Below are 27,211 nucleotides of genomic sequence, written 5' to 3' on the forward strand. Positions count from 1 at the left end.
AGAGAGAGAGAGAGAGAGAGAGAGAGAGAGAGAGAGAGAGAGAGAGAGGAGAGAGAGAGAGAATTTTTAATATTTATTTTTTAGTTCTCGGCGGACACAACATCTTTGTTGGTATGTGGTGCTGAGGATCGAACCCGGGCCGCACGCATGCCAGGCGAGTGCGCTACCACTTGAGCCACATCCCCAGCCCCATTTTACTTATTTTTGATTGTGGGTTTTGTTTGTTTTGTGGTCCTGGGATGGAACCCAGGGCCTCATGAATGCTAGGCAAGTGCTCTACCACTGGGCTACATGCCAGTCCTAAAGTGCGTTTAAGAGAAAGGAGGCCAGCGGGGTGTGGTGGCACATGCCTATAATCCCAGCAGCTTGGGAGGCTGAGACAGGAAGATTTAAGTTCAAAGCCAACCTCAGCAATTTAGCAAGGCCCTAAGCAACTCAGTGAGACCCTATCTCTAATAAAATACAAAATATTTTGGGACTGGGGATGTGCCCCTGAGTTCAGTCCCTAGTACGAGAGAGAGAGAGAGAGAGAGAGAGAGAGAGAGAGAGAGAGAGAGAGAGAGGGGGGGGGAGGAGGGAGGGAGGGAGAGAGAGAGAGAGAAGGAGGGAGGGAGAGAGAGAGAGAGAAGGAGGGAGGGAGAGAGAGAGAGAGAAGGAGGGAGGGAGAGGGGAAGGAAGCCAAAGGACCGAGTTCTGGAACAGAGGGTTAGTGTAAAAATCTGCAAAGGCAATGATGACATGGCCAGAGAAGGAGAAAAAATTAGAAGCATGATTTTCTTGGAACCAAATAAAGACCAGTTTATCCAAGAGAAAGTTACCACCTGCATCAAATGCTACTGACAGTTCAAGGAAAAAGATGGAGAACCAAAAACACTGGAAAAACTCCAGAAACACTGGGGACTCTGGTGACATTAACAATAGCAATTTTTTACTTTGGTGGAGTTGTGGGGAGAAGAGTATGTAAGACAGTGCAGAGAAGTTATTTTAAAGGAATTATACCTAAAAAGGAGAGAAATGGAGTGGTGGCAAGGTTATTTTTTAGAATTGGCAGCTATTATACCACATCTGCTTGCTACTGCGCACTAGAAGGAAGAGCCAGGGGCAGGGGGCTTTTGACTCCTATGATGGAGTGAGGGAGAAGACAAATTCCCTCCCCCAAAGCAACTACAAAAACTTGGACAAATTATCAAAACGAGTCACTTCAATTCTAGAAATGGCAGCTCTGCTGGGGCCTGGGCAGCCACTGGGGCCTGGTGTGTCAGGATGGCAATGGTGCTGAACAGAGAGACTCAAACTGCTGCTCCTCCATGTGTTCAATCTGGGGGGTACAGGTGGGGACAGTGCTGGGAGCTGAACCCCTGACCTTGCAGATGCTAGGCAAGTGTTTTATCACTGAGCTACATTCCCAACACCAACCAGTTTATCTAGAAGTTTCTGGATGTTGCCAAGACAGGCAGAATATTTTTTCTATACAAAAAAGATTGCAGTTATCTGTGTAGAAACCAGAGCACGTGAGAAAGCCAGGGCACTTGAAGCAGGGACTGGGAAGTCATCAACGAGTCACAGCACAAAAAGCAGCTGAAATTCCTAGGGCACCTCAGCCTACCTGGGAGCAGGCATCTGCCCTTACCCCTGTCAGCAGAAGCAGGCCCCAGCAGTCTGGTCTGCATGGTATCCCCTGCCAAGCTCTGCCACACTGTCCTTAGCAGGCACGGCATTTTGGAAGAACTCTTTGCTACAGAATAATCAGTTTCTGTGAGTTCAATGTTCTCACCTAAAATTTTTACTTTTTATTTTTGAACTGGCATTTTTTTTTTTTTTTTAGAGAGAGAGAGGGAGGGAGAGAGAGAGAGAGAGAGAGAATTTTAATATTTATTTTTTAGTTTTCGGTGGACACAACATCTTTGTATGTGGTGCTGAGGATCGATCCTGCACGCATGCCAGGCGAGAGCGCCACCGCTTGAGCCACATCCCCAGCCCCAAGCTGGCAATTTCTTAAGTTTATAAAATGCCTATATATTTGGTAAACCGAGTTTTTTTTTTTGTCTTTAGCCAAGTTTAAACTCTTAGTGTGATGACAGATTTTTACTATTTTTGCTTTGTTTTTAAAATTGTAATTTTTGTACAGCTCCCTCCTTTTTATGCTTCCAGTTGTAGAATTTATGATCTGAGGGAAAATTACAATCATCTGAGAATCAGGGGATAGGAATTTGTTTATAGGCCTTTTATGATAACTGCCCATCCATGGTAATGCAGAAAAATTTGTAAATTTGCTACTTCCTTTGAATTGTGGGCACATGGTGCATGCCTTTAATCCCAGCAGCTCAGGAGGCTGATGTGAGAGGATCACAAGTTCAAGTCCAGGCTCAGCAACTTAGGGAGGTCCTAAGCAACTTTGCACGACTCTATCTCAAAAAACAAAAACAAGATACTCCCCCACTGAAAACTACTTCAAGAAGAGGAATCTCTGGGGGATGACTGTAGTGTGGATATTTTGTGAAGCCCCCATAAAAGGGTCAAACTATGCTGAGGTAGTGTAGCAATATTATAGTTGGTCCTTGAGGTGGTACTGGCTTAATTTGGGTAAGTTTACATTGGGGAGCTGCATTAGGAGCATGAGATGCTACATGTTGTAATACTCTGCAGTAATCAGGGTAAGTAATGGCAGAGCCTGTCTCCCTCTGTGACGGCTGGGACACAGTGTGAGGGTCAAGCTTACACCGACGTCTTTTTTACTTCTGAGTGTGGTTTGCTTGTGTTGGTTGTTTTGCTTTTTGGAGCAGACAGTTTTCATAGGAAGATTCTTACTCGTGGACTTGATTCCCAGGGACCAGGGCGTGCTGCAGAGCTCAGCCCCAGAGCGCACGCGGAGTCCCCGCCCTGCGCTGGGGAAGATGCTGTCCTCTTGGAGGAGTTATCCTGTTTTGCGGTTTCTTACTGGATTACACCCTTTGCAAAATACAAACACTCCACTGTCCCCTGAACAGTCGCGGTCTGGTGGCTCCTTTGTTCCCTCTCCCGAGGCTCTGCTTTCCGCTCAGCTCCTGTTCTGGCCTTGGTGCCACCCGGTCCACGAGGCTCCGATGCCCTTCCCACTCATGCGCATTGATCTGGACTTCAAAATCTCTTCCCAGTCTTGCCTGCTTCTATTTGGGGCTTAGTGACCTGCACCTGCTCCTGGCCCCTCCTGCCCTGTCGGCCCACGGACATTGGGCATCATCCCCTTGACCAAGGGACCACACATTTCTCACGGCACTCGTACATGATGCCTACTGCTCCCTGTGCCCCGTGCTCTGTGGGTGGTATCTGGCACGTGGACCTGTTATTACCAGCCTGAAGGAACCCCCTCGGAATGCACAGGTCAAACGGACCTTTAGGAAGCAGCTCTTGGTCACCACAGGGGTTTAGCCTGGTCATTTCATGTGAATTAGCATCTCTGATTGGTAATCTTAGATTTCTTGATTAAAAACACAAATAAATTGGTTAGTTTGGGTTCATCTTTCAATAATACAGGTGTTTGAATGGAAGGACTGGAATCTGTTCTATTTGGTGCTTACTGAAAATATTTTGAATTAGTATGTACAAATTATTGCAATTTCTTTATTAAATTCAAAAGTTTTATCAAGTAACAATTTTTCAGTCTTGGGAGAAAAAAGTTATTTCAGGGCTCCTGCCATTGACCAAAAGACAAGTAAAAACTCATGAAGGTTATTGAAGAGGTAAGAACAGAGACAGTCTGACAGTTGTGCCCAGGGCCGCTCCCATTTCCTCTACCCCAGTTCTACGGGAGTAGTTTAAGTAGGGCAGGGAAGGTGTTGCATCAGTAAGTTAGAATCTTTCCACACAGAAAAGCCCAAATGCTGATGGCTTCACTGTGTGAATTTGATAAAAGAGTTAAAAAATAAAAACCAGGGGCTGGGGATGTGGCTCAAGCGGTAGCGCGCTCGCCTGGCATGCGTGCGGCCCGGGTTCGATCCTCAGCACCACATACCAACAAAGATGTTGTGTCCGCCGAGAACTAAAAAACAAATATTAAAAATTCTCTCTCTCTCTCTCTCTCTCTCTCTCTCTCTCTCTCTCTCTCTCTCTCCCTCTATCACTCTCTCTTTAAAAAAAATAAAAACCAGCTTAGGTGTTAGTCAAAAGATGAATAGGGGCTGGGGTTGTGGGTCAGTGGTAGAGCACTTGCCTTGCATGCGTGGGACACTGGGTTCAATCCTTAGTATTACATAAATAAATAAAATAAAGATATTGTATCCATCTACAACTAAAAAATTAAAAAAAAAGAATAGATAAAGAAAGTGTGGTATATGTACAAAGAGTTTTACTCAGACATAAAGAAGAGTAAAATTATGTCATTGCAGGAAAACAGATGGAACTTGAGAATATTATGCTAAACAGAATAAGCCACTCAAGGGTTGTGTCAAGGGTTGTGTTTCCTCTTGCATGTGGAAGTTAGAGAAAAGGGAAAAAATAGAGTGGGATCTTGTGAAAAGAGAAGAGAGACTGCCAGGTTTGGTGGTGCACACCTATAATGCCAGCAACTCAGGAGGCTGAGGCAGGAGGATTGTAAATTCAAAGCCAGCCTCAACAACTTAGTGAGACCCTAAGGACTTAGTGAGATCCTGTCTTTTTTTTTTTTTTAAAAAGGACTGGGGATGTGGCTCAGTGGCTAAGCACCCCTGGATTTCATCCCCAGTACAAAAAAAAAAGGTGGGGGGAGGAGGGAGAACATTAGAAGAGAAGAAGGGAACTGGGGGAGGGAGGTAGGAAAGGAAAGATAAGGTACTGGGGCCTGAATAAGTAACAACAAATTCCACCATTTTATATATCATAATGTGCCAATAAAAATAACAAAATAATAAATATGACCAATCCTACACAAATTCCTATTTATTATTTCCCATGTACAGTCACTAAAGTAGACAGTTTGGGAGGTTTTTGTTTTTGTTTGATAAATTAAAAAGATTTTCCATATAGTCCCAAACTCACACCCCTGTGTATTTACCAAAATTAAGTGAAAATGAACATTCACATATAAATCCATATGCAAATGTTCACAACCTTTATTCACAACTGCCCCAAACTGGAAACAACCAAGATGCCCTTTAGCATGTGAACAGATAAACTACAGGAGATCCATAAAATGAAACACTACAGAGACACAAGGGAACAGCTGTCGACTCAAGAACATGGTGAATCTTAAATGCATTCTGTAAGTGAAAAAAGCTAGATCCAAAAAAGCCACATGTTGTGTGATTCATTCATGGTGTTCTGGAAAAGTCCAAGGGAAGGAAGGCAGGTGGGTGGTGGCAGGGGCTGAGGAGGGAGGAGTGGCTGGCTTCAAAGGTGATGTGCAGGGGAATGTTTAGGTGAGAGAACTGCTCTAAGTAGGAACAGTGTGGTGGATGTTGACTCGGTGCATGTCCCAAGCCCACAGAAGAAGCCACTGCAAAGAATAAACTCTAATGGATGCAAAAATATAAACCAGGAGGTTCAAGGACCTCAAGAAGAAATGAAGACCCCAATGAAGGAATCTAATGATATTGCAGATATATGGACACCTTGCCAAAGTAGTTCAGGGAAAGAGGAGTTGTGAGCTCAGAAACTTTGGAAACAGTGTTTGAATGGGAAACTATATGGCTAAAGACAGAGAAAGGTGCACGAGCACAGTACTTCAGTGGTAAAGCTGTTTCTGGTGGGGGAGGGAGGTAGTGACAACTCTGGAACTGCTTTACACCTACTCTGGGGATGGTGAACAAACAGGTAAATGGATAACAGGTAAATGTTTGGGTTGTCAGAAATCGGTCTGCCACAGAGGAGTTCTAGGCAATGGAGGGAAGGCTAGAATGAACCACTTGGTACTGCGCTAGAGTAAGAGACATCAGTAGGAAGTCATGTTTACCTTACTATATAGTAGGATGTACACATAGAAATAATTATGGTGTGCATGTGTGGCTTTGTGTGTACATGTGAATTTCCTGGTTCCATTTCCTGGGAGTGAGCACCCAGTGGCAGCAAGCACACCCTGTGCCCAGATCTTGGTTTCTAATACCATTCTCAAAGACAGACAAACAGAATCTGGCTCCTTGGAGAAATGACTAGGGCAGCCGGATACAGAGGCACATGCCTGTTATCCCAGCAACTTGGGAGGCTGAGGCAGGAGGATCACAAGTTCAAGGCCAGGCCCTAGCTACTTAGTGAGATCCTGTCTCAAAATAAAAAATGAAAAGGGCTGGGGATGTGGCTCAGTCCAAAAAAAAAAAAAAAAAAAAAAAGACTAGGATAGGAAAAATAAAGATGAGCCAGAAAAATAAAGATGAGCCAGACAAGGATGCAGCCTGAGAGTTCTCAGTGGTCAAAGCAGGAACAGTTGGAGCAGAACAATGCAGAGTTAGATTATAACCCCAAGGGTGATGTGTGGATGAGCCCAGAATAAAGATGATTGAGGAAGTAGGGGTGGGAGCAGTGGGGGTGACACCCTCCCACAGGGAGGGGCAGAAGGAGAGCTCTGGCACACTTCATGTTGACCAGATGACCAGTGTCAATATCATGAGTGCCTGAATCATGTTAGCAGAACCTGATGTGATGTGACTGTCACTTTACCTCTGTGATCTGTCCCTGCCAAACCCATAACCCCAGCCTCACCATGAGAAAAACATCAGAAAACTCTGGCTGAAGACACTTCAAAATACCAGTGTTCTTTAAACTGTCAAGGTCTTGAAAAACAAGGAAAGACTGAGACCTTCACAGAGCAGGAGTCCAACAAGACCCCATGTCTAAACACAGTGTGGTCTCCGGACGACGAAGGCTGCAGCTAAGTGGACAGTGAGGTACCGGCTGGCTTCTCAGTCTGACAAATGCACTTTGTCGTGTCAGATGTCAACCTTCTGGGAAAGTGAGCAAGGGATATGTGGACTCTCCACAGTACCTTCACAACTTTTCTAAAATAATTTCAATATGAAAAATTTACCTGGAGAACAGACCAGTCTCAAATGTAAAAGCTCAAATTGTACTTCAAGAAAAAGCACAGAGAAAATCTTTGTGAATGTGTTAGGCAAAGAGTTCTTCAACAGAGTCCCAAGAGTATAACCGTAAAAGAAAAAAAAAATGAATACATTGGATTTCATTAAAATTAAAATACATTAGCCAGATACAGAGACTCAGGAAGCTAAGAAAGAAAGATTGCAAATTCAAGGCCAATCTGAGCAATTCAGCAAAAGTCTGTCTCCAAATAAAAAGGGATAAGAATTATACCTCAGTAGTATAGCACCACTGAGTTAAAGCCACAGTTCCATAAATAAATAAGTCAATTAAAAGATAAAACATTTTGCTTTAAACCATAAGAAAGTGAAAAGGTATGGTAGTACATGAATCTCAGGAGGCTGAGGATCACAATTTTAAGGTCAAGCAACCTGGAGAGACCTATCTCAAAATAAAAAAAATTCAATAGGCTGGGGATGTAGCTCAGTGGTAGAGCTCTTGCCTAACATGCATGTTATCACTAGGTTCCATCCCCAGCACCAAAAAATAAATAAAAATAAAAAATGTGACAAGACACAGATTGAGAGAACATATTTGCAAATCATGATCTTAAATGGACTTGCAAATCAGAACTATTTGGAGACACCATCACATACCTGCTGAAATGGTCATAGTCAAAGGGACCACATGGAGTGTGGAGGATACAGTCTCCTCCTGCTGCAGTCAGGCGGTTTTCAAATGCCTCAGCCATTTTGGAAACAGTTTTGCATCATTTTAAAAAGTTACACATCAGTTTAGCACATGACCAGATAATTTCACTCCCAGGAATCTATTCCAGACAAATGAGAACATATGTGCCCACCAAGAATGGCTCACACATGTTCGCAGCAGCGGGAATCTTCATGATGCCCTGAATGGAAACAACTCAGTGAGCATCCTGGGCACCAGTGAAGCGCAGCAGGTCCACACAGCAACGGAGGGACCCCTGGGACAGGAACTCACACTAAGAAAGTCGTGTCAGAGGCCTGATTCTGCAGGGAGAAGGCTGAGCCGCAGCTGGCCTTGAGGGATCTGGGGGACAGAAGTGTTCCCAGCTTGGACCGTAGTGGTGGCTGCATGACTATAAATTCATGACAAGTTACTGAACTATCACATTGTTATTTTATGGTCAGTACATAGTCTTCAGTAAAGCTGGGGAAAACGGATGGATTAATGCAGATATTGCCCAGAGTGGACTGACTGTGAAGGGAATGAGTCCAGGCCCTCCTTCTGCTCATCTCCGTCCCCATCCTCCGGCCCCTTACTCTTGCCCTTCCACCTTTCACCATGGGCTGATGCAATCATGGACTTCCCATTTCCTGGAGGAAATGGAAGGAATAAGTAGAAATAAATCTGTCGCTTTTTTTTTTTTAGGACTGGGAATTGAACTCAGGGGCAATTTGCCTTTCAGCCACATCTCCAGCCCTTTTTAGTTTTTGATACAAGTTCTCACTAAATTGCTTAGAGCCTTACTACGTTGCAGAGGCTGGCCTTGAATTTGTAATCCTCCTGCCTCAGCCTCCCAAGTCATTGGAATTATAGGCTAAATTTGTCCTTTATAAATGACCCAGTCTCAAGTGTTCTGTTAGAGCAGCACAATGAACTATAAAACACCTTAAGACCACGGAATGCTGGATATGCATCAAGCTCACTCTGCTTGCTTTGACTGCAATCCCAGGAAGCAGCTACTCTAACAATGTCCACTCTACAACCAGTGAGGGAAAAACTCTACAACCATCCTCACTGCTTATCACCTAGGAGGGGGCTGGGGTACCGCTTGGGGTAGAGCACTTGCCTAGCGAGTGCCCAAAATTTTAAACACACAAAAAGTCCCATTCATTTTTGTAAGTATCAAGCATTTAAAAAATATCCTTTCACACACAAATACATGTCTATTTCCAAGATTTCTTGCCATTTTACAGAAACTGTATGACTTAATAAGAGCTCCCTGTCTGAACTTTAATAAAAAGATCTTCAAGCCAGGTGGCTCACACCTGTAATCCCAGCGGCCTGGGAGGCTGAGACAGGAGGATGGCGAATTCAGAGCCAGCCTCAGCAAAGGTGAGGCACTAAGCAACTCAGTGAGACCCTGTCTCTAAATAAAATAGAAAATAGGGCTGGGGAGGTGGCTCAGTGGTTGAGTGCCCCTGAGCTCAATCCCTGGTACCAAAAAAAAAAAAAAAATCTTCAAACATTCAGAAAAGATCAATGTTCAAAGCTTATTTCCTGAGGCCAAATAAATTCATCCAAATGGAAATTAAGGTATCGAAAAATACCAAATTGTGGCCAAAACCTTTGCTGAACTTCATCTGGTACTCAGACTGGCTTCTAGGTCTAATTTTATATTTGGAAATAAGCATTTTGAATTTGACCTCATATGTATTGAGTTTCTGCCACTTTGCTAGAAAAAGTAGCAGCCATCGTTCTCAATGCATACCCAAGTTATATGATTTACATAGGATTTACATAGGCAATAGACACATCAAAACAGCTGTATCTCAGGGCTGGGAGTGGAGCCTGTAGCAGAGCATTTGCCTGGTCTGTGTAAGTACCACTATCACAACAGAAAACCTATTCTTAGTGGCAAGCAGCCCACCCCTTGCCACTAATTCTATAAGCATATTTTCATATATGGCTAGAACTAGATACTTTCATCCCTTCTACTATTAACTATTACCAATACCTCACTTCTACTTTATTTTATTAGAATAAATAGTTTTCTTACTCTTATAATAGCCATTAAAGAATTTTGGATATTTAAGATTTTTTAGATTTCTTAAATACAGTAGTACAGATTGAATATATCTTTATCTGAAAGGCTTGGGACCAGAATGTTTTGAATTTCAGATTTTTAAAATTTTGGAATATTTGCATATACATAATGAAATATTTTGTGGATAGAACCAAATCAAACATAAGACTCATTTGTTTCATATACACTGTATGTACCTAGCCTGAAGGTAATTTCAGGCTATTTCCAACGTGCCTGTGTTTTGACTGCAACTCATCACAGGAGGCCAGGTATAGACTTTTCCTTTGGGGAATCATACCTATGGTCCCAAGCCTTTCAGATAAAGATATATTCAATCTGTACTACTGTATTTAAGAAATCTAAAAAAATCTTAAGTATCCAACAATTCTTTAATGGCTATTATAAGAGTAAGAAAAGATATTTATTCTAATGAAATAAAGTAGAAGTGAGGTATTGGTAATAGTTAATAGTACCTGCAAAGTTTCAGATTTTAGAGCATTTTTGGATTTTGAATGTTCAGATTAGCAACATCAATCTACAGTAAATAAACTTCTCACATTTAGTCATCTGCTTACTTTCCTAAAAAATCATTAAAATATTTAAATATATATATGCATCCTTAATGATACCATTTACCACACACTTCTAAAGCAATCTAGGCAGATGACAAAATCCTAGAGTAGTAACCATGAGGAAATCATCCAAGATTTAATAAAACACTTTCCCATCGATAATTATAATGCTGGATGACAAAGGTCCAAGCCCAAACTGACCGGGGCCCACCACCCATCTGAAGCAGTCCTGACACCATGCAGGAACCAGACACCTCTACAGATTTGTCCCTCTAGATACAAGGAACTGTGTGTTCCAGGCTATGTTCAAACCGTTTGGTTGGTGAATAATTTTTCTCAGTTTGAGCTTACTATCTTGAAAGGGTAACTCAGCAAAAACAATGATTAAAAGTCAAAGAATAAGCAAAAGGCAGAATTATCTTGGGTACACACCTGGGAAGCTGCCGAAGCTGATCAACCTTGGGCCCAAGAAAACCCTCAAGAATAAAGTACACAATACACCAAAACTGCCACCAACCAACGTCACAGGAAGGCATCATTGAAGCAGCAATCCAATGGTGCCATCTGCTGGCCAAGTGTGGAACCGCCTCAGAAACTTCAGAGCTAATAAAGTAGCTGGTTTTCATTACGCTTATTAGACCTGGTTCCTGAATAAATTTGGCCACCTTCAAGACAAGCCAGCAAAAATGAAGACAATATTCAGCAACATAAAACAGCTTGGATGTTGACTATATGGTATATTTATTCCTTTCAAATTCTGAGACAGAGTCTTGCTAAGTTCCCAAGGCTGGCCTTGAATTTGTGATCCTCCTGCCTCAGTCTCCTCAGGTGCTGAGCTTGATTACAGGTGTACACCACCATACCTGGCACGGTATATTTATTTTAAATAGAACTAATATAGATACAAGCTCCGTTGTTCAAAATCAATGGAGCACAATTTGGTGGCTCTCATTTTCTTACACCTGGCCCGCACCCTTGGTGACTTGAACTCCAATCCTGATCCAGCACCCAGAAGACGCTGTGAAGATTGAGTTGAGCAGGATGGACCGGCTAGGTGACAGCTACACCTCTTCTGCTTAGTGATGCTTATCTTCTGGACTTATGAGCAGGTGACTGACATTTGAGAGAATGTGCCACGGCCACTTCCATATTCTTTTCACTGCTTTTTCTAACAACCCTGAGAACCAGGTGTCCTACTGGGCATTTTACAGACCCGGACAGTGGAGAGCACCTGCACCGTGGATGGCTGCCTGTCATCATCTCCAACCGTGTGTGTGGCGCCTGCCTGTGAGGGAGCAGGCGAGCACACACTGCCGCCTATCCTACGTGCCAGGAATAGACAGGGGTCAAGTTCCACCTCCTCCATCAGTCAGACGTCATTGTCATTACAGCACACAGCTGGTACAGCACAAAGTGTACAACGCAGTGTCACGACCCGCCTGGCATTACCGGAGATATCAAATGAAGGTCATGACTCTACCCAGAGTGTCTAAAAATACACGGCCCAACAAGGCAAGCGACCTTTCTTACCAGGCGTCAGTCACAGGCTAGACAAGGACGCCTGAGTGTTTTCCAGAAAAGGCTGAGCTATACTTCAGTCGGGACAGCCTCACCTAAAGGACATCTCTGAGGAAAGAAAAGGAAATCCCTCCCCAGGAAAAGCGGGTCTGACTGGAGCCAAGCACTGCCACAAGCTGGGCTTTTCCAGAATAATCCTCTGAACAGTCAGGCCAACACCAGCGATCTTCATCACTAGCATTTCAGTATCTGGGATACCAAGAAAACGGTCTATTTTTAGTTAAGAAAGCCAGAAGTGATATTCTGCAGAGTTCTCTCCAGGTCAGGGGTCCACCAAACCCAGTCCAGGAGCTGCTGCACATGACCACACCTGTTTTTTGCTGCCAGTAACCGAAGACATTGTTCTTTTACATTTCTGCTTAGAAAGTTTGTGTGTGGACTTGGTTTTCGTGTTTGTTTCTATAGTACTAGGGGTGAACCCAGGGGTGTTTTGCCATTCAGATATATTCCTAGCCATTTTTATTTTTTTAATTTTGAGACCAGGTCTCACTAAGTCACCTAGGCTGGCCTTGAACTTGTGATCCTCCTGCCTCAGCTTCCTGAGTGGCTGAGATTGTAGGCGTGTGCCACCCCAAAGTATTCATTCTTAAAATGGGAACTAACAGCTCACACACAATCAATACGTCCTTGGGTCTGTTGATCTAAGGACAGTGAAATGAAACATACGTCTTTCTCCTTCCCAAGACTTTTCAGTAATAAAGTTCCCATAGCCAAATATGTTTAAAGAACAAAGCCACAGCCAGGCTTGGGGGCGCACACCTGTTGTCCCAGTCACCTGGGAGGCTGAGACAGGAGGATGACAAGTTCAAGACCAGCCTGGGAACTTCATGAGATCCTGTCTCAAAATAAGATTAAAGACAAACAAGGGCTGGGAATTAACTCAGAGTGGAATGCTCCTGGGTTCAACCTCAGTACTGTGAAAAAAAAAAAAAAAGAAAGAAAGGACAAAAGGCGAATATCCTGTGCTAAGAATCACAGCTAAAGTGTTTCTGTCCTGCCCAGAACAGATGAAATCAGGGCAAATGCACTAATTTGAAAAGAAAATGCCTAGTGGCGGACACGTCCATCTTACAGGTGTTTGTTGAGTCTTCATAGAGAGTACCACGAGGAAAACATAACCGAGGCCCGTGGGTAGTGTGTGCCTGTTATGGGAGTGACCTGGGAGGCTGAGGCAGGATTAAGTTCAAGGCCAGTCTCAGCAACTTAGTGAGGCCCTGAGCCACCTGGTGCCACCCTGTTTCAAAATACAAAAAAATAAAAGGGCAAGGGATGAGGCTCAGCAGGAGGGTGCTTGAGTGCCAGCCCAGCATGCACGGGTCCCTGGGTTGAATGCCCAGCACCACCCCCCACACAGAGAAAGATCAGTGATATCGGAAAATAAGAAGGATGCTGTCAAGAAGCCAAACACTTGGAGGAGCTCCAGAAAGACAGGGACAGGTCTGAGTTCACAGAGGAACCACAGTGCAGGGAACTGCAGGAGCTAAAAAGGCAAAGGTGGCCCTTGCAAGGGTGCCCTGGAGAAGCTTCAAGGTAAATCTGCACACAGGGGGGCAGGAGAGGCCGAGGGCCAGCTGTGAGGCAGTCCATTCAAGAATGAAATCCAAAGCAGCCACTGGCCACAGCTTTCCCTCTCACACAGGAAGAGCCTGGGAAAGATGGCTTTGGCTGCTGGGTAGAAACAGAAGGCTCCAGGGAAAGTGGGCGGTGTGCCACAGAAAGGCTTCCAAGGCTGAAGCAACCTGCAAGAGCTGACCATATCAAGAACTTGCTGTGGATCTGAGGGTACCTACCAACCAACCACCTGGGGACTGACCCAGGGACGCTCCAACACTGAGCCACACCCCCAGCCCTTTCTATACATATATTTATTTATTTATTTTATTTTTTTGGTGCCAAGGATTGAACCCAGAGGCACTTAACCACTGAGCCACACCCCCAACCCTTTTTATTTATTTATTTTTTAAATTTTGAGACAGGGTCTGGCTAAGTTGCTTAAGGCCTCACTAAGTTGCTGAGTCTGGCTTTGAACTTGAGATCCTCCTGGCTCAGCCTCTGAGTAGCTGGGATACAAGCATGAGCCATGGCACCGAGCTCTGTTTTTCAAAAGGCAAGAGGTTAGACAATGGGACACAGAGTGAAGTCCTCCTTGCTTTATGGGAAGGTAGAGGTCAGGTCCTCAGGAGGCTGCCTCATACATTCTCCAGGGAAGGCCAGATGCTAACTCACCAGACCCTCTTACCACTCAGCTCTTCAGAGAGGTGGAAGGAGAAAAAAGCAAACATATCTACTTGCATTTAAAGCTCCTATTATAGACACAAAACAGATTTCCATGAAAGGGGGGCTACTGGAGAACTAGAAAATCTCTAGAAATGTAAAATGACTGCAAAACAGGAAATTTCAGAAAATGTCATGAAATAAAGATAAAGGCATTAAAAACATGAAGAGACATGGGGGAGAGATTCATAAGGCCAACAGTCTAACAGGGGATCAAGAACATGAGAACAAGAGGCAATATAGTGATAAGAATAGTCCAAGAAACAATGGAATGTTCCCTGTGCTAAAGACTGCACCTGCTCAACAGGTGCTGAGACATTTATTTGGATGAAACTTTAGAATACCAAGGATAAGAAAACTTTCAAATTTCTATAGACAGACAGTTCTCACAGTGATATTTACACTTTGGAGGCAAAAGATTTTCATTATTGGTTTGTGTTAATTTCTGTAAGTTTTGGGAAAAATAAAAATAAAAAACATCAAGTCATGAAATTATTTCCAAATAAAATGCAGCAGACTCTTGTTGAGAGTTCACATCCATAAAAACAAAGCATAAAAAGGAAACAGAAATATTATATCCAAGGAATTATTAGAATTGGCAAATAACTCACATTGTAGCTTGTGCTGGACCAGGTACTGACAGTCCTGGTGCGTTTGCAGACAGACAGATGAGCAGCAGAAGCTCGCCCATTCCCACTTCCTTCTTCTCTTTCCCCAACCAAATATTGATTACTAATCTAAAGAGTACCTCCATGGAAGGTATGATGGTGCACACCTGCAATCCCAGCAGCTCGGGAAGCTGGGGCAGGAGGTTCATGAGTTCAAAGCCAGCCTCAGCAACGGTGAGGCACTAAGCAACTCAGTGAGACCCTGTCTCTAAAGAAAATACAAAATAGGGTTGGGAATGTGGTTCAGTGGTTGAGTGCCCCTGCGTTCAATTCCTAGTACTAAATTTAAAAAAAAGAAAGAAAGAAAGAAAGAAATTTATGGCTGGAGTCTAAGCACTTAGCAAAATGAGTCCTCGCTGGTGCACCTGTGCTGCCTACCTGGGCTGTATGTCAGAATGAGATATTCAGGTTCCACTTGCAGGTATTAAAATTCAGAAGATCTGGGTCTTACATTTGTTTGATAGCAGAAGGAAAAAAAAAATCATTCTTTCCCTAGGCCCTCCTGCCCAAGTCCCCAGCATTCTGAATCCAACTAGGTTTCAGGTGTTACTCTGACACCAGGCAGAGACAAGACAGCCAGGGTTCTCAGAACAAATCCAAAATTTCTTAATTCCTCTTTTCACAATAGTCCTAGTTCGCTTACCAACATCAAAGCACAATGCCCTCCAAAGTTCTGTTTATTAAAGTACGACAATAACTATTTAATAACTATCAAGGCCCTATAAAGTCTGATTACTCATTGGACTCCTAACAACAAATATTGAGGCTGTGAGTCTCCTTTCTTCTCCACACCCCTCCTTCCAAGAAACCAGAAGATAATTGCCTCACTCTTTAGTGAACAGAACAGACAAACCTTGCTCATATTTATCCAGGGATCTACCTTGATGACAATGTTAGCCTCAAGTTTCTTCTCATGAACTGCATAAATTTGCCAACTCCTTCCTTTCTGTCCTGGGGGTAAATGCTCTTGCTCAGGGGTCTGCTGAACTGCCTCGGCCCCCAAACTCACCATCTTAGCACTCTTCCAGAATCCTCTTCATGGCTTCTCAAACTTGTCAGAAACACCTGGGACACTTGTGAAATATACCAATTTGTCAGTTTTCTCAGGAAATTGATCCAAGCAGATAGGTACAGAAGCACAATTATAACAAATGTCCCAGATGATTCTGGAAGTACCTCTTTTCCAAAGATGTTTCCCACTGCCCCCTCATCTACCACCTCCTTCCAGGTACTCCCTTCCAAAGTACCCTCCCTTCCTCCCAAAGCAAAGATTTCCCCACTGATTTGTCTTCTCAATTCCTGTTGCAATCAGCCTTGTGGTACAAAGTAACAGTTGGCCTTTTAAGTCTACTGGTGTTCAGGCAGAATGTGGATATACTCTTATCAATTCATCTCATTTGCTTTTTCAGGTGACATCTACCATTAGGAGTCAGCAAACAAAGTTCAATAATGTGCAAATGTTTGTATGTAAGTGGGCTGAAGATGGTTCTAGAGCCACGGTTATTAACTCAAGAGCCCCCCACAGTTCACTGTATTGAAACTGTTACCACCAAGTGCAACAGGAAAATGATACCTTAGTTCTCCCACAAGGAAAGCAATTTAGTCTGTAGAAGCTTGATAATTACAAGCTTTCCCATTTCTTCTCTCTCATAAGCAGCTTACTCACATAGTTAAGGGACCTCCTAAATAAAGCCGCCTCCTCAACAGAGTTGGTATTTGCTTTTAAAATTGTACCAAGAAAAAAGCATTGTGTTCCAGCGGTGAGCGGTGATCCAGCCAACTATTCATTATCTGAGGGATCTGGGGGCCAGCACTGACATCCCACTGCAGTGCCCACTACAACTCAACCAGTGCAGTAACTGTGGCAGCTGCTGCCTCTTTATGGGGGCTGCTGTCTTGGCTTGAGGAAGAACATTGAGATCATCTCCCAGTTCCCCTTTAAATCCTAAAAACCTAGCACTTGAAACTTAAAAGGGACTGATTTCATTTTCCCAGTAACTTTTTTGAGGTAGAGTCCAGGGTGCTCTACCACTGAACAACATCAATCCCACATCACTCCCCCCCACACACACACACACAACAAGGAGTCACTAAAGTTGCTGACACTTGTCTTGAACTTTTTTTTTTTTTGTGGTGCTGGGGATTGAACCCAGGACCTTGTGCATGAGAGGCAAGCACTCTACCAACTGAGCTATATCCACAGCCTCACGGGTCTTGACCTTGAGATCCCCCCTGCCTCAGCCCCCAAGTAGCTGGGATTACAGGCCCACATCATGCCACACCCAGTTCATCTCCCCAGTAACTGATAATTGCCCAGAGGCATAATTAGGAAAGGAACTGATTATCAAATGGGTCCAAAAGTTGGGACTCATTACTACGCCCCACAAAAGACTGGAGAGCAGAACAGCTTTTAGCTCTTTCAAAGCCTGTCTTAACTGTGGGTATATATTTTGCAACTTTGGAGCATTTAACAATCATCTGTTTAGCATGCATGAGGCCCTGGGTTCAATTCCCAGAACCCAATTAAACAAAACATTTCACCCCCCTCCCCAAAATCCCCACAAAACTGGAGTTTTATTATTATCTGCCTCAGTAATATGGAAACCCAGGGGCCCCCTAATCAAGCATTCTGATTTAGTAGCTCTACAAGGGATATTCCATCATCCTCATTTCTAAAAGCACCTGCAGGCAGGTTCTGGGCACTGTCTACTTTACAAAGGGCCTCTTTGCTCAGGCCTCTCCCCTCTGGCTCCTGCTTTGCAGCAACAAAATGCTTTACATTAATCTCTTCCAATTCTAACCAGGCTTAAGGCCTGGTTCAAAGACCAACCACTTCTACAAGCCTAAAAGGATGACCCCTGCTGAAAGGGACTTTCCTCCCCTGGCACCCTGGTGCCATTTGCAAATCTTTAACCATAAGAAAAAAAGGTGTTTCATCTCACTGAACAGCTCTTTCTTCCCCAAGGCTCAGCTCTCAACAATGGTTTCATTTCTTTTCTTCTTTTGGTGCTAGGGATGGAAGGCAGGGCCTGTGCATCCTGGAGCTCTACCATGAAGCAACCTGGATGGGCTGGGATGTGGGTGTTGCTCCAGGAGGAAAGCTTGCCTGGCATCTGTGAGACCACATTCGGTCCCCAGCACCGCACACATGCTGCGCACAACACACGCAAAAGGAGCCCTGCCAAATCCTTGGATTTATCTTTATCTATAAAATCAAGAGGATTTATTTATCTTTTAAAAACTTCATTAAGTACACCTATATCAGAAGCCTAATATTTTGCCCAGGTATAGAGGCAGATGGAGGTAATCCCAGCTACTCAGGAAGCTGAGGCAGGAGAATTTCAAGCTGCAGGACTGCCTGGGCAATTTTGGGGGAACCTGTCTCAAAATAAAAAAGGCCTGGGGTTGTAGCTCAGTAGTACAGCACCCCTAGGGTCAATGCCCAGTAGTGGGGGTGAGGGTGGAACTGACTCTTGGTGAACAGAAGGCATCCGTTTTTTAAGACCTAAATTAACCTATACAGGACACTGAATGACAGAAGTATTAAAAGTGGAAGGCCGAAGATGGGTGTGGTGGCAAACGCCTGTAATCCCAGTGACTCTGGGAGGCTGAGGCAGGAGGATCGGCAAGTTCCAGGACAACCTAAGCAATTTAGGGAGATCCTGTTTCAATTAAAACAAACAACAACAAAAACAAACAAACAAAAAAAGACGAATGATAGAAGACTAGGGATGTAGTTCAATGCTAAAGTGCCCCTGGGTTAAACCTCCAGTACAAAACAAAGAGTGGAAGGCTTAAAAAAAAAAAAAATATCCAATAAATGTAACACCAGTCATCGTGTGCTGTCATCAACATGACTTTAAGGAAATTCAGAACATCTAGGCCATGCCAGCCACAAGATCAAGTTAAGTGTCGTCCAGTTGTTTTTTTTTTTTTATAAAAATATTCCTAGGCAGTGCAATAAGAAGTGTGACCAACAGAAATAAATTGTAGCCTTGGAAAGGACAGACTTAAGGTAGGTCAAAAGCGATAAACGCGAAAGCCCAAGACGCAGGGTCCAGCGGAACGCGAGCAGCGATGCAGTTCTCACCAGATGCGGGCCCCAGGAAAGCCGGCGGGAAGGAGCAGAGGCCCGGGAGCCGGACACTGCGGGAGAGGGCGGCTCCGGGCCAGACCCGCGCGCGGCAGCCCCAGCTTCCATTCATTCGGGCTCCAGGCGGCCGCCGCGCTGGAACCGCGACACTCACTCACCTGTCCGGGAACACGGCCTCGCGGCGCCCGAGGCCGCCGAGACCGCCGCCAGGAGCCGGGGGGACGCGGGCCGGGGGACGATCGCGGGCGGGGGCGAGTGGCGGCGCAGCCCGGGCGCGGGCGGGCGGCGCAGGCCGGGGGCGTCCCTCTGCAGCAGGGCGGAGCAGAGCCGCCGCGGGCTCTGAAACATGCCGGGCGCCACCACACCACCGCCGCGGCCGCTCCGCGCGCCCGAGGACCGACCTGGAGGGAGGGCCGAGGCCGGGGAGTCGCTCAGGCGCCGGGCCGCTGCGGGCGGATGTCCCGAGCCGCTTCTCACTTCCCGGGGCCGGGAAAGTCCCGGGCAGCCGAGGCCGAGAGGGGCGAGAAGATGCGACAGCGGCGGCGGCGGCGGCGGCTCCGTCTGCCGCGGGCTGGAGAGGGCTGGAGCGCCACCGGCGAGCGCCGCGCGCTGACAAAGCGGGCGCCACCACGCGGGAGCCGGAGGGGGGGCTCGGGGCCGAGCGCGGCGCGGCCGGGGCTGCAGCCACCTGGCCCGGGGCAGTCCTGTTTGCAGAGGAAGGGGGACTTCAGCAGCGACACAGGGCGGAGACTGCAGGAGGGCCAAAGTGACGAGCCTCCGCTGCAGCGATTTTAAACAAACCAGCGACCCCTCCCTCTGACCGGAATGGAAGCACCCATAGGCTGGGAATCCCAGACGGTTCCAGGGCTGTGGCCCAAGGGACACGTGTGTGTCCGAGTGGAAGGCAGCGTCCGTGTGTGCGCGCGCGTGCTCGGGCACACCCCTGGGGCGGGCTGCGTTGAGTTAGACGAAATAAAGCACTGACTGTGTGCGAGGGCGACGCTGACTGCAACCTCGACCCCCTTTCCGCGAGGATGCTCCCTGTCCTTGGGCAATGGAGGCAGGAGGCGACCAGAGAAATTAAACCAAATGATCAGTGCCACAGATGGGTGCTAGAGGCCCGCGATTTGTGGAGGGTTCATAGAGGAGTTGGCGATTGCTCGGGCCTTGTCGTGGAGGTGGAGAATTCACACCTGTGGTATTGGGGGAGGGGGAGCACGGTGATTTATACACGAGGAAAGCAAAAAAGGCTGGAGCGTAATTGGGGAAGGCACTCCTCAGTTATGTAAGATAGAAGCTAAGGCGTGAGAAGACAGAAACATGAATTTGTGGTATTGTGGAGGGCAGAGGACTCTAGACGACTTCAGGTGAGCCATCGTTTTGCGAGCAGCGCCAAGGATGTGGTCAGTGTTGTGTCTCTCTCTGGTCCATAAAAAGGCAGGAGAAGGAGACCAGTGAGATAAGGGATATCCTGAACCTGCACCAGGTGGATGGGACTGGAAAGAAAGTGGGTGGGAGAAATATCTCAGGTCGAGTGGGCAGCTGACGATGACTAGCCAGGAATGGAAGTGGAATGAGGAGGAGGGGAAAACGCAAGGCTGTATTCATTTCTGAATGACTTACGATTTAGAAATGTATTTTGTTGGTTTTCCCACGATTGTGCTGATTCCCCTGCCTTATGGACTTTGGCTCACCAAGGATATTCAAACTATTTTCCAGACCTGCTTGAATACCTAGGATACCCAGAGGGTGTGGATGAATCAGCTGGCATAAATTGACAACTCCCAGATACGAGCTCCTAGGCACGTCTGAAACACTCCTAGTCTCAGTTTCCTTATCTATAAAACAATCATACCTTAGTCATTAGGTGAAATAAAAAAGTGATAATAAAATTGAACCATAAAAAGTGTTTTGCAAATATAACAAAATGTCGATTTAAAATCTAGATGACAGGTATATGAATGTTCACTTTCAATTCTTTTTTTCTTTCCTATATGTTTAGAGATAGTCATAAGAAAATGCTGGAGGAAAGTGTTTTGGAAATTAAAAGAGTACTGTTCAAATAGCAACTGTCAAACTGGGTGTGGTGGTGCACGCTAGTAATTCCAGCAACTGGGAAGCTGAGGCTGGAGGAGCACAAGTTCAAGGCCAATCTGGGCAATTAACCAGTTCCTGTCTCAAAATGAAAATGAAAATGGAAAAAAAAAAAAAAAAAAAAACCATGAAAAGGTTGGGTGTGGTGGTGATATGGGAGTGTAGGTTAGTGGTGGATGACTTCCCTGAGGCCCTGGCTTTAATCCCTAAATAAGAATAACTCCAATCTCAGCATAAGCGAGGCCCTAAGCAACTCAGTGAGACCCTCTCTCTAAATAAGAATCAAAATAGGGGTGGGGATGTGGGATGTGGCTCAGGGGTTGAGTGCCCCTGAGTTCAATCCCCAGTAAACTCCACCCCCCCCCCCAAAAAAAAAAGAATAACTGTCAGTGTAAGGCCCTGGGTTTGATCCCCAGCACTAGCACCCACCACTACAACAAAAACAAATATACACTGTCATTGTTAAAAAAAAGATTGCTGGGGGTAGATCAATGATAGAGCATGTGAAAAACCAGCCTCTATCTCAGAGCAAAGCCTGTTCAAGGAAGGGACATGATCTTTGTCCTTGGAAAGACCCACAGAGCTCTCCTAGGCACATTCCCACCCTGCTAAGTTGTTTATCTACAAATAACAGGAGAGATCTGCTGTTCCAGGTGTCCCTGACTCAGACTAGGTGGGGATCTATAGCAACCCCCTAGCAGCCACCAACTAGCATGAGACAGGGAAATACCTGCCAGATGACCCTCCCAGTAGTTTATGGTGGTTGATAACATGTTGGGAAACCATGTAGTTCAGCACACACACCCCTCTTGGCTTAAACCAATCAGTTCAAATGAATACCCCTTTTGTAGTAACCAATCATCCCTACCCAACTTGTTCCCGCCAGTGAATGTGCTAATCATGTTTTAGAGTTGTTATTTGATTTTCCCGCGGTGTGTGATGATTTGCTAAGAGATGCTATGATGTATGTGAAGTCCCTGCCTTCTCCAAAGAATGTATAAAACTGCTTCAAACCCTGGGCTCGGGGCCTCTCAGCGTCACTAGTTGCTGTGTGCGCGCGGAGGACCGAGCTAGCTCGCAATAAACACCTCTTTGCCGTTTACATCGATCTTGGTCTCTGGTGGTCTTTTGGGGGTCCCGAATTCGAGCATAACACGTGTATTTAGCACGCACCAGCTACTGGGTTCAAACCCCAGGGCTGCACACATATTGCACATACACACACACACACACACACAAAATCAAAGAACATGTGAAAGTGGATGTTACTTTGTAATGTTAGGGGGTGTTAGTTTCATGATGTATTAAAGAGTAAATATTTCAAGCCATTAGAAAAATAGAAATTAGGGGCTGGGGTGTGGCTCAGTAGTAGAGCGCTCGCCTAGGATGTGCGAGGCGTGGGTTCAATCCTCAGTACCACATAAAAATAAAGAAAATAAAGGTATCATGTCCAACTACAACTAAATATATATATAAATTAAAACATTCACTTTGAAAATTCCTTCATGGGCTGGGGGTGTAGCTCACTGGTAGAGCGCTTGCCTGGCAGGTACGAGGCCCTGGCTTCAGTCAGCAGCAGCACGCATATACACACACAGAAAAGGCCTTGATAACTTTTTCAGATAATTTCCTGGAATGTATAATAAAGGTATTCAACTGGGCAAGCATCTCCTGGAATATTAAAGTTCTGCTAATGAAGACCATAGACTCATAGGTCATGTCAAGGTAGACCTCAAGCTGTGTGGGGGCAGGAGGTTTCAGTGCTTACAGCTAATTACTTCTTGGCATCCACTTGGGGTGACACAGAATTACACAGTGATTCTTTCTTTGACAGTAATGAACACTCAAACTCTTGCAGTAGTCCAAGACCAGGATAAATGAAATTTTAATCTTGTATTTAGACAAGTCCCACATGGACTCAAAGGAACCATCACACTTCCTCTAATTCCTCAGTCATAATGTGCCCAAAAGCTCAGTCCTTTCCCTGAGGCCAATCCAATAATGAGGACATGATTTTGAGAAAAAGGAAAAAAGAAGGTGTATTGCTTTGCTAGCAAAGGAGAAACACAGGGCTGTGATTCTGTCCATCAATAGGAACAGGGGGCTTTGAAAGAGGTGACTCAGGGGCTGGGGTTGTGACTTAGTGGTGTGCCGCAGTCTTGGCTGGGCACAGAATCACGAGCCACCACACAGCTTTGTAGATTCAAACAGCAATTCTTTATTCCCGAACTCACACCGGCCTCCACACACGTTCTGGGGCAATCCCAGTTCTGCTGCCACCCAATTCACCTACTCCACGAGGCTTTCTTCCCAAAATGCTCTCTGAATCTCACGAGAACTCAATGGGAGCTCAGGCAGCAGGAACGCCCTAATTCCAGCAGCAATAATCCTCAACATCGAACTTCCCTAAAATCCAAGGTCTTAAACTGGGAACGCCCTTAACCCAAGGAGCGGGATACTTCCTCAAACTGCAGGACACACCCTAATCCTGGATCCTCCCTGGTCGTTGAGCAGGGTCACCTTTCTCAAACACACATGCAAGGTCAACAGCGAATTTAACATGGGGTACGCTGGCAAGGAAATTTCGATGCGTCATTCCTACTTCGTAATGGCCCTCAGCAGTGGTGGAGTGCTTTTCTAGCATGCTTGAGGCACTGGGTTCAATCCCCAGCACCACATAAGGATGAACAAATAAAATAGAGGTATTGTGTCCACCTATGACTAAAAAAAATTCATAAAAGAGCATACATTCAAAAAGGTGACTCAAAGGCTACATTCTGCGTGTTTTCAGTCTGGAGTTGTAATTCACTTGTTAATGTGGGAGACAGTCGTTACTGAGATCTTCTGGTGCCATCCCCAAAGTCTGGTTTATTTCATTCCTATGGTGGGTGTGAACTCAAGGACAGATAAATCTGCCTGGGGGCTGGGGATGTGGCTAAAGAGGTAGCGGGCTCGCCTGGCATGCGTGCGGCCCGGGTTCGATCCTCAGCACCACATACCAACAAAGATGTTGTGTCCGCCGAGAACTAAAAAATAAATATTAAAAATTCTCACTCTCCTCTCTCACTCTCTCTTAAAAAAAATAATAAATCTGCCTGGGAAGGGGAAGAAAGGTAATCCTGTTTCCGGAGAGATTAGGGAGGAGCAGGGAGAGAGGAAGAGAAAGAAACAAGACCGTTTAAAAAATAAGTTGCAGTGGCAGAGCAGCAAGGGCTACTTTCCAAGTATAAAGTGGAACACTGGTACAATAATATTCTTTTGACCCATAAATAGGAAATTAAACAATGTCCATTATCTCTAAAATGAAAGAAAAAAAGAAAGAAAAAGTGTGTGGGGTGGGTAGGGAGCCAGTCATGTGGCTTATGCCTGTAATCCCAGCCACTCAGAAGGCTGAGGCAGGAGGACCATAAGGTGAGGCCAGCCTGGGCACCTGAGTGAGACCTGTCTCAAAATCAAAAGGACTGGGGATGTAGCTCAGAGGTAAGGTGCCTCTGGTTTCAATACCCAGTTCCAGAGACCGGGGGCGGGGGTGGGGGGAGATGTGAGGTTTAGAGAAGGTTTAAAAATGGAGAAAATATGTGTTGACAGTTTAGCATCAGGTGGTCTTATTCTCAGGAATCAGAGTAGGGGTCGCATGTTGAAAGGGTAAAGTTTCTAAGCTGGAAAGCTTGAATTAAAATGTAAAAGATTAGGTATTATTAAATTCCTCTGTTACACCCAGATTCCTGAGATAATTAAGACAAGGCCCGACTGACCATTCAGCCTAGGGCCCTGTGCAGTTTGTCACAGGGCCCGAACCAATCAGTTTGAATGTGTATCCCACTTAGGAGTGACCAATCACCCCTGCCCGACCTGTTCCCGCCAATGAATGTGCCAATCACGACTCAAAGTTGTTGTTCAATTTCCCCGCGCCTCATGATGATTTGTTCTGATGTATGCAAAGCCCCCCACCCTCTCCAAAAAGTGTACTTAAGCTCGGCTTGACCTCTGCTCTGGGCTCTGGGCTGCTCTCCCTTCTTGAGTGAGCACGGAGCCCCAGCGCGCTGGAACGGATCTCTAATAAATCCCCCTTGCCATTGCATGAAGCTAGTCTCGTGTGGTCTCTTTCTCCGACGCTTCGCTGGACCCTTATATTGTGAATACCAGGAGGCTGGGAAGAATTGGATTTTGAATGATAAAAAATTTAAAATAGGTGAAAGTGGCAATTGACTCAGAATAAAAAGTGCTTATATTATTTTTAAAGGATAAATGCAGGCAAGCTGGGTGTGGTGGTGTACACCTATAATATCATCAACTTTGGAAGCTGAGGCAGGAAGACTGAAAGTTTGAGGCCAGCCTGGGCAATTTAACAAGGCCCTGTCTCAAAATTAGAATATATATATTCTGGAGAATGTAGCTCAGTGATAGAGCACCCCAGGTTCAATCCCTAATACCACAAGAAAAAAAAGTGGAGCACACCTGTAATTCCAGCAACTCCGGAGGCTAAGGCAGGAGGATTGTAAGTTCCAGGCCAGCCTCAGCAATTTAAGGAGGCTCTAAGCAATGTAGCACAACCCTGTTGTAAAAAATAGAAAGGGCTGAGGATATAGCTCAGTGCTAAAGCGCCCTAGGTTCAATCCCCAGTACCAATCAAACAAAACCCCCCAAATATAAATGCAGACAGCAGAAGACTTCTCATTATTTTTTTTAAGAGAGAGAGAGAGAGAATTTTTTAAAATATTTATTTATTTATTTTTTAGTGAGAGAGGAGAGAGAGAGAGAGAGAGAGAGAATTTTTAATATTTATTTTTTAGTTGGCAGACACAACATCTTTGTTGGTATGTGGTGCTGAGGATCGAACCCCGGGCCGCACGCATGCCAGGCGAGCGCACTACCGCTTGAGCCACATCCCCAGCCCTCTCATTATTTTTTGCAGAGTATTTTTGGTGTTACTGAAAACTTCTGAGCTTTAAGGAAAATGACTGTTGGACAGGGTGGCCCAAATGCAAGCCTACAGTTTCAGGACCCGGGAGGAAGAGGCAGGAGGATGGCAAGTTTCAGGCCAATGTGTCAAAATGTATTCTACTGTCGTATATAACTAAATAGAACAACAACAACAACAACAACAAAAAGTTTCAGGCCAGTCTCAGCAACTTAGCAAGACCCTGCCTCAAAATTTAAAAAAATTCAAAGGACTGGGTATGTAGCTTAATGATAAAGCACCGCTGGGTTAAATCCACAGTACACACACACACACACACACACACACACACACACATACACACACACACACACCCCAAATAATAACAACAACAACAAAATTAGGAAAGATGATAATTAGTATGGTTTGTTAGTAGAAATTGTACAAAGTAAGTTACATTTATTTGGGGCTAATTAAGATTGCAGTCCTGGAAAACACAGATTCAAATAATCTTGAGGCCGTGGTCTTACAAAGTGGCAACTGTATTTGTAGCTTTAAACTGCAAGGGGGTTGGAAATTACACCACTTTTTAAGAATCATAATTCGTGCTGGCAGAAGCTCTTTGGGATTGGGATTGGGTGCCATCTCAAGCTTTGTACAGAAGGTCACCCCGGGTAACAAGATTTCAAAAGGTCAACTTGGATCCAGACTGCAGCCCTGTTCAGCAGTTCAGCTGAGGACGTGTCTAAGAGCTGATTGATAATAGCCTCCCGACTGCATTTGAAGTGCCCTAGCCCATACTACTCCATTTTTTTTTTCCTTGACAACAAAATGGCTGTTGGAAACTTGTCAGAGTTCTAGGCAGGAAGCAAAACATTTTAAAAATGACTGCACCAGCAATTTGTTCCCATTTCAAAGGGTTTTCTAGAAGGACTTCCAATAATTTCCACACATATCTCATTAGTCATTGGTCTATGCCTGCCTGAAAGGGCGATTGGAAATGTGGTTTTCTAGTTACACACACTGCCTTCAAGAAAGGGAGAGATTAGATGACCAGCAGTCATCCAACACCAGCTATTCTAATGGCAACTAAGCAAGGGATTAGATTAAAGGGGCAACTAGCAGTTTCTGCTACTAAGAAATGCAACTTTTAGCGGGGCATGGTGGCACATGCCTGTAAAACCCGTGGCTTGGGAGGCTGAGGCAGGAGGATCACAAGTTCTTGCAAGTTCAAAGCCAGCCTCAGCAACTTAGTGA

The 27,211-nt window shown here is 45.1% G+C and overlaps 1 protein-coding gene across 2 annotated transcripts in view; it reads right to left on the reverse strand.

Annotated features, from left to right (window-relative positions):
• Window positions 1–19,308, reverse strand: part of NOCT (nocturnin) — a gene marked incomplete at its 5' end in the record, with an annotated part of 30,010 nt that extends 10,702 nt beyond the window's left edge. The window contains one exon of one of the 2 annotated variants that reach the window (XM_081303419.1): window positions 19,119–19,308. In XM_081303419.1, coding sequence (XP_081159545.1) covers window positions 19,119–19,308 — 190 coding nt within the window. Of the gene's footprint in view, window positions 1–10,779; window positions 10,875–19,118 lie in introns of those variants that run through there. The other variant, XM_081303420.1, reaches the window with a different exon arrangement.
• Between the last annotated feature and the right edge of the window lie 7,903 nt (window positions 19,309–27,211).

Source organism: Spermophilus citellus (assembly GCF_964194105.1).
Source record: "Spermophilus citellus genome assembly, chromosome: 8".
In the NCBI taxonomy this organism is placed as follows: Eukaryota; Metazoa; Chordata; class Mammalia; order Rodentia; family Sciuridae; genus Spermophilus; species Spermophilus citellus.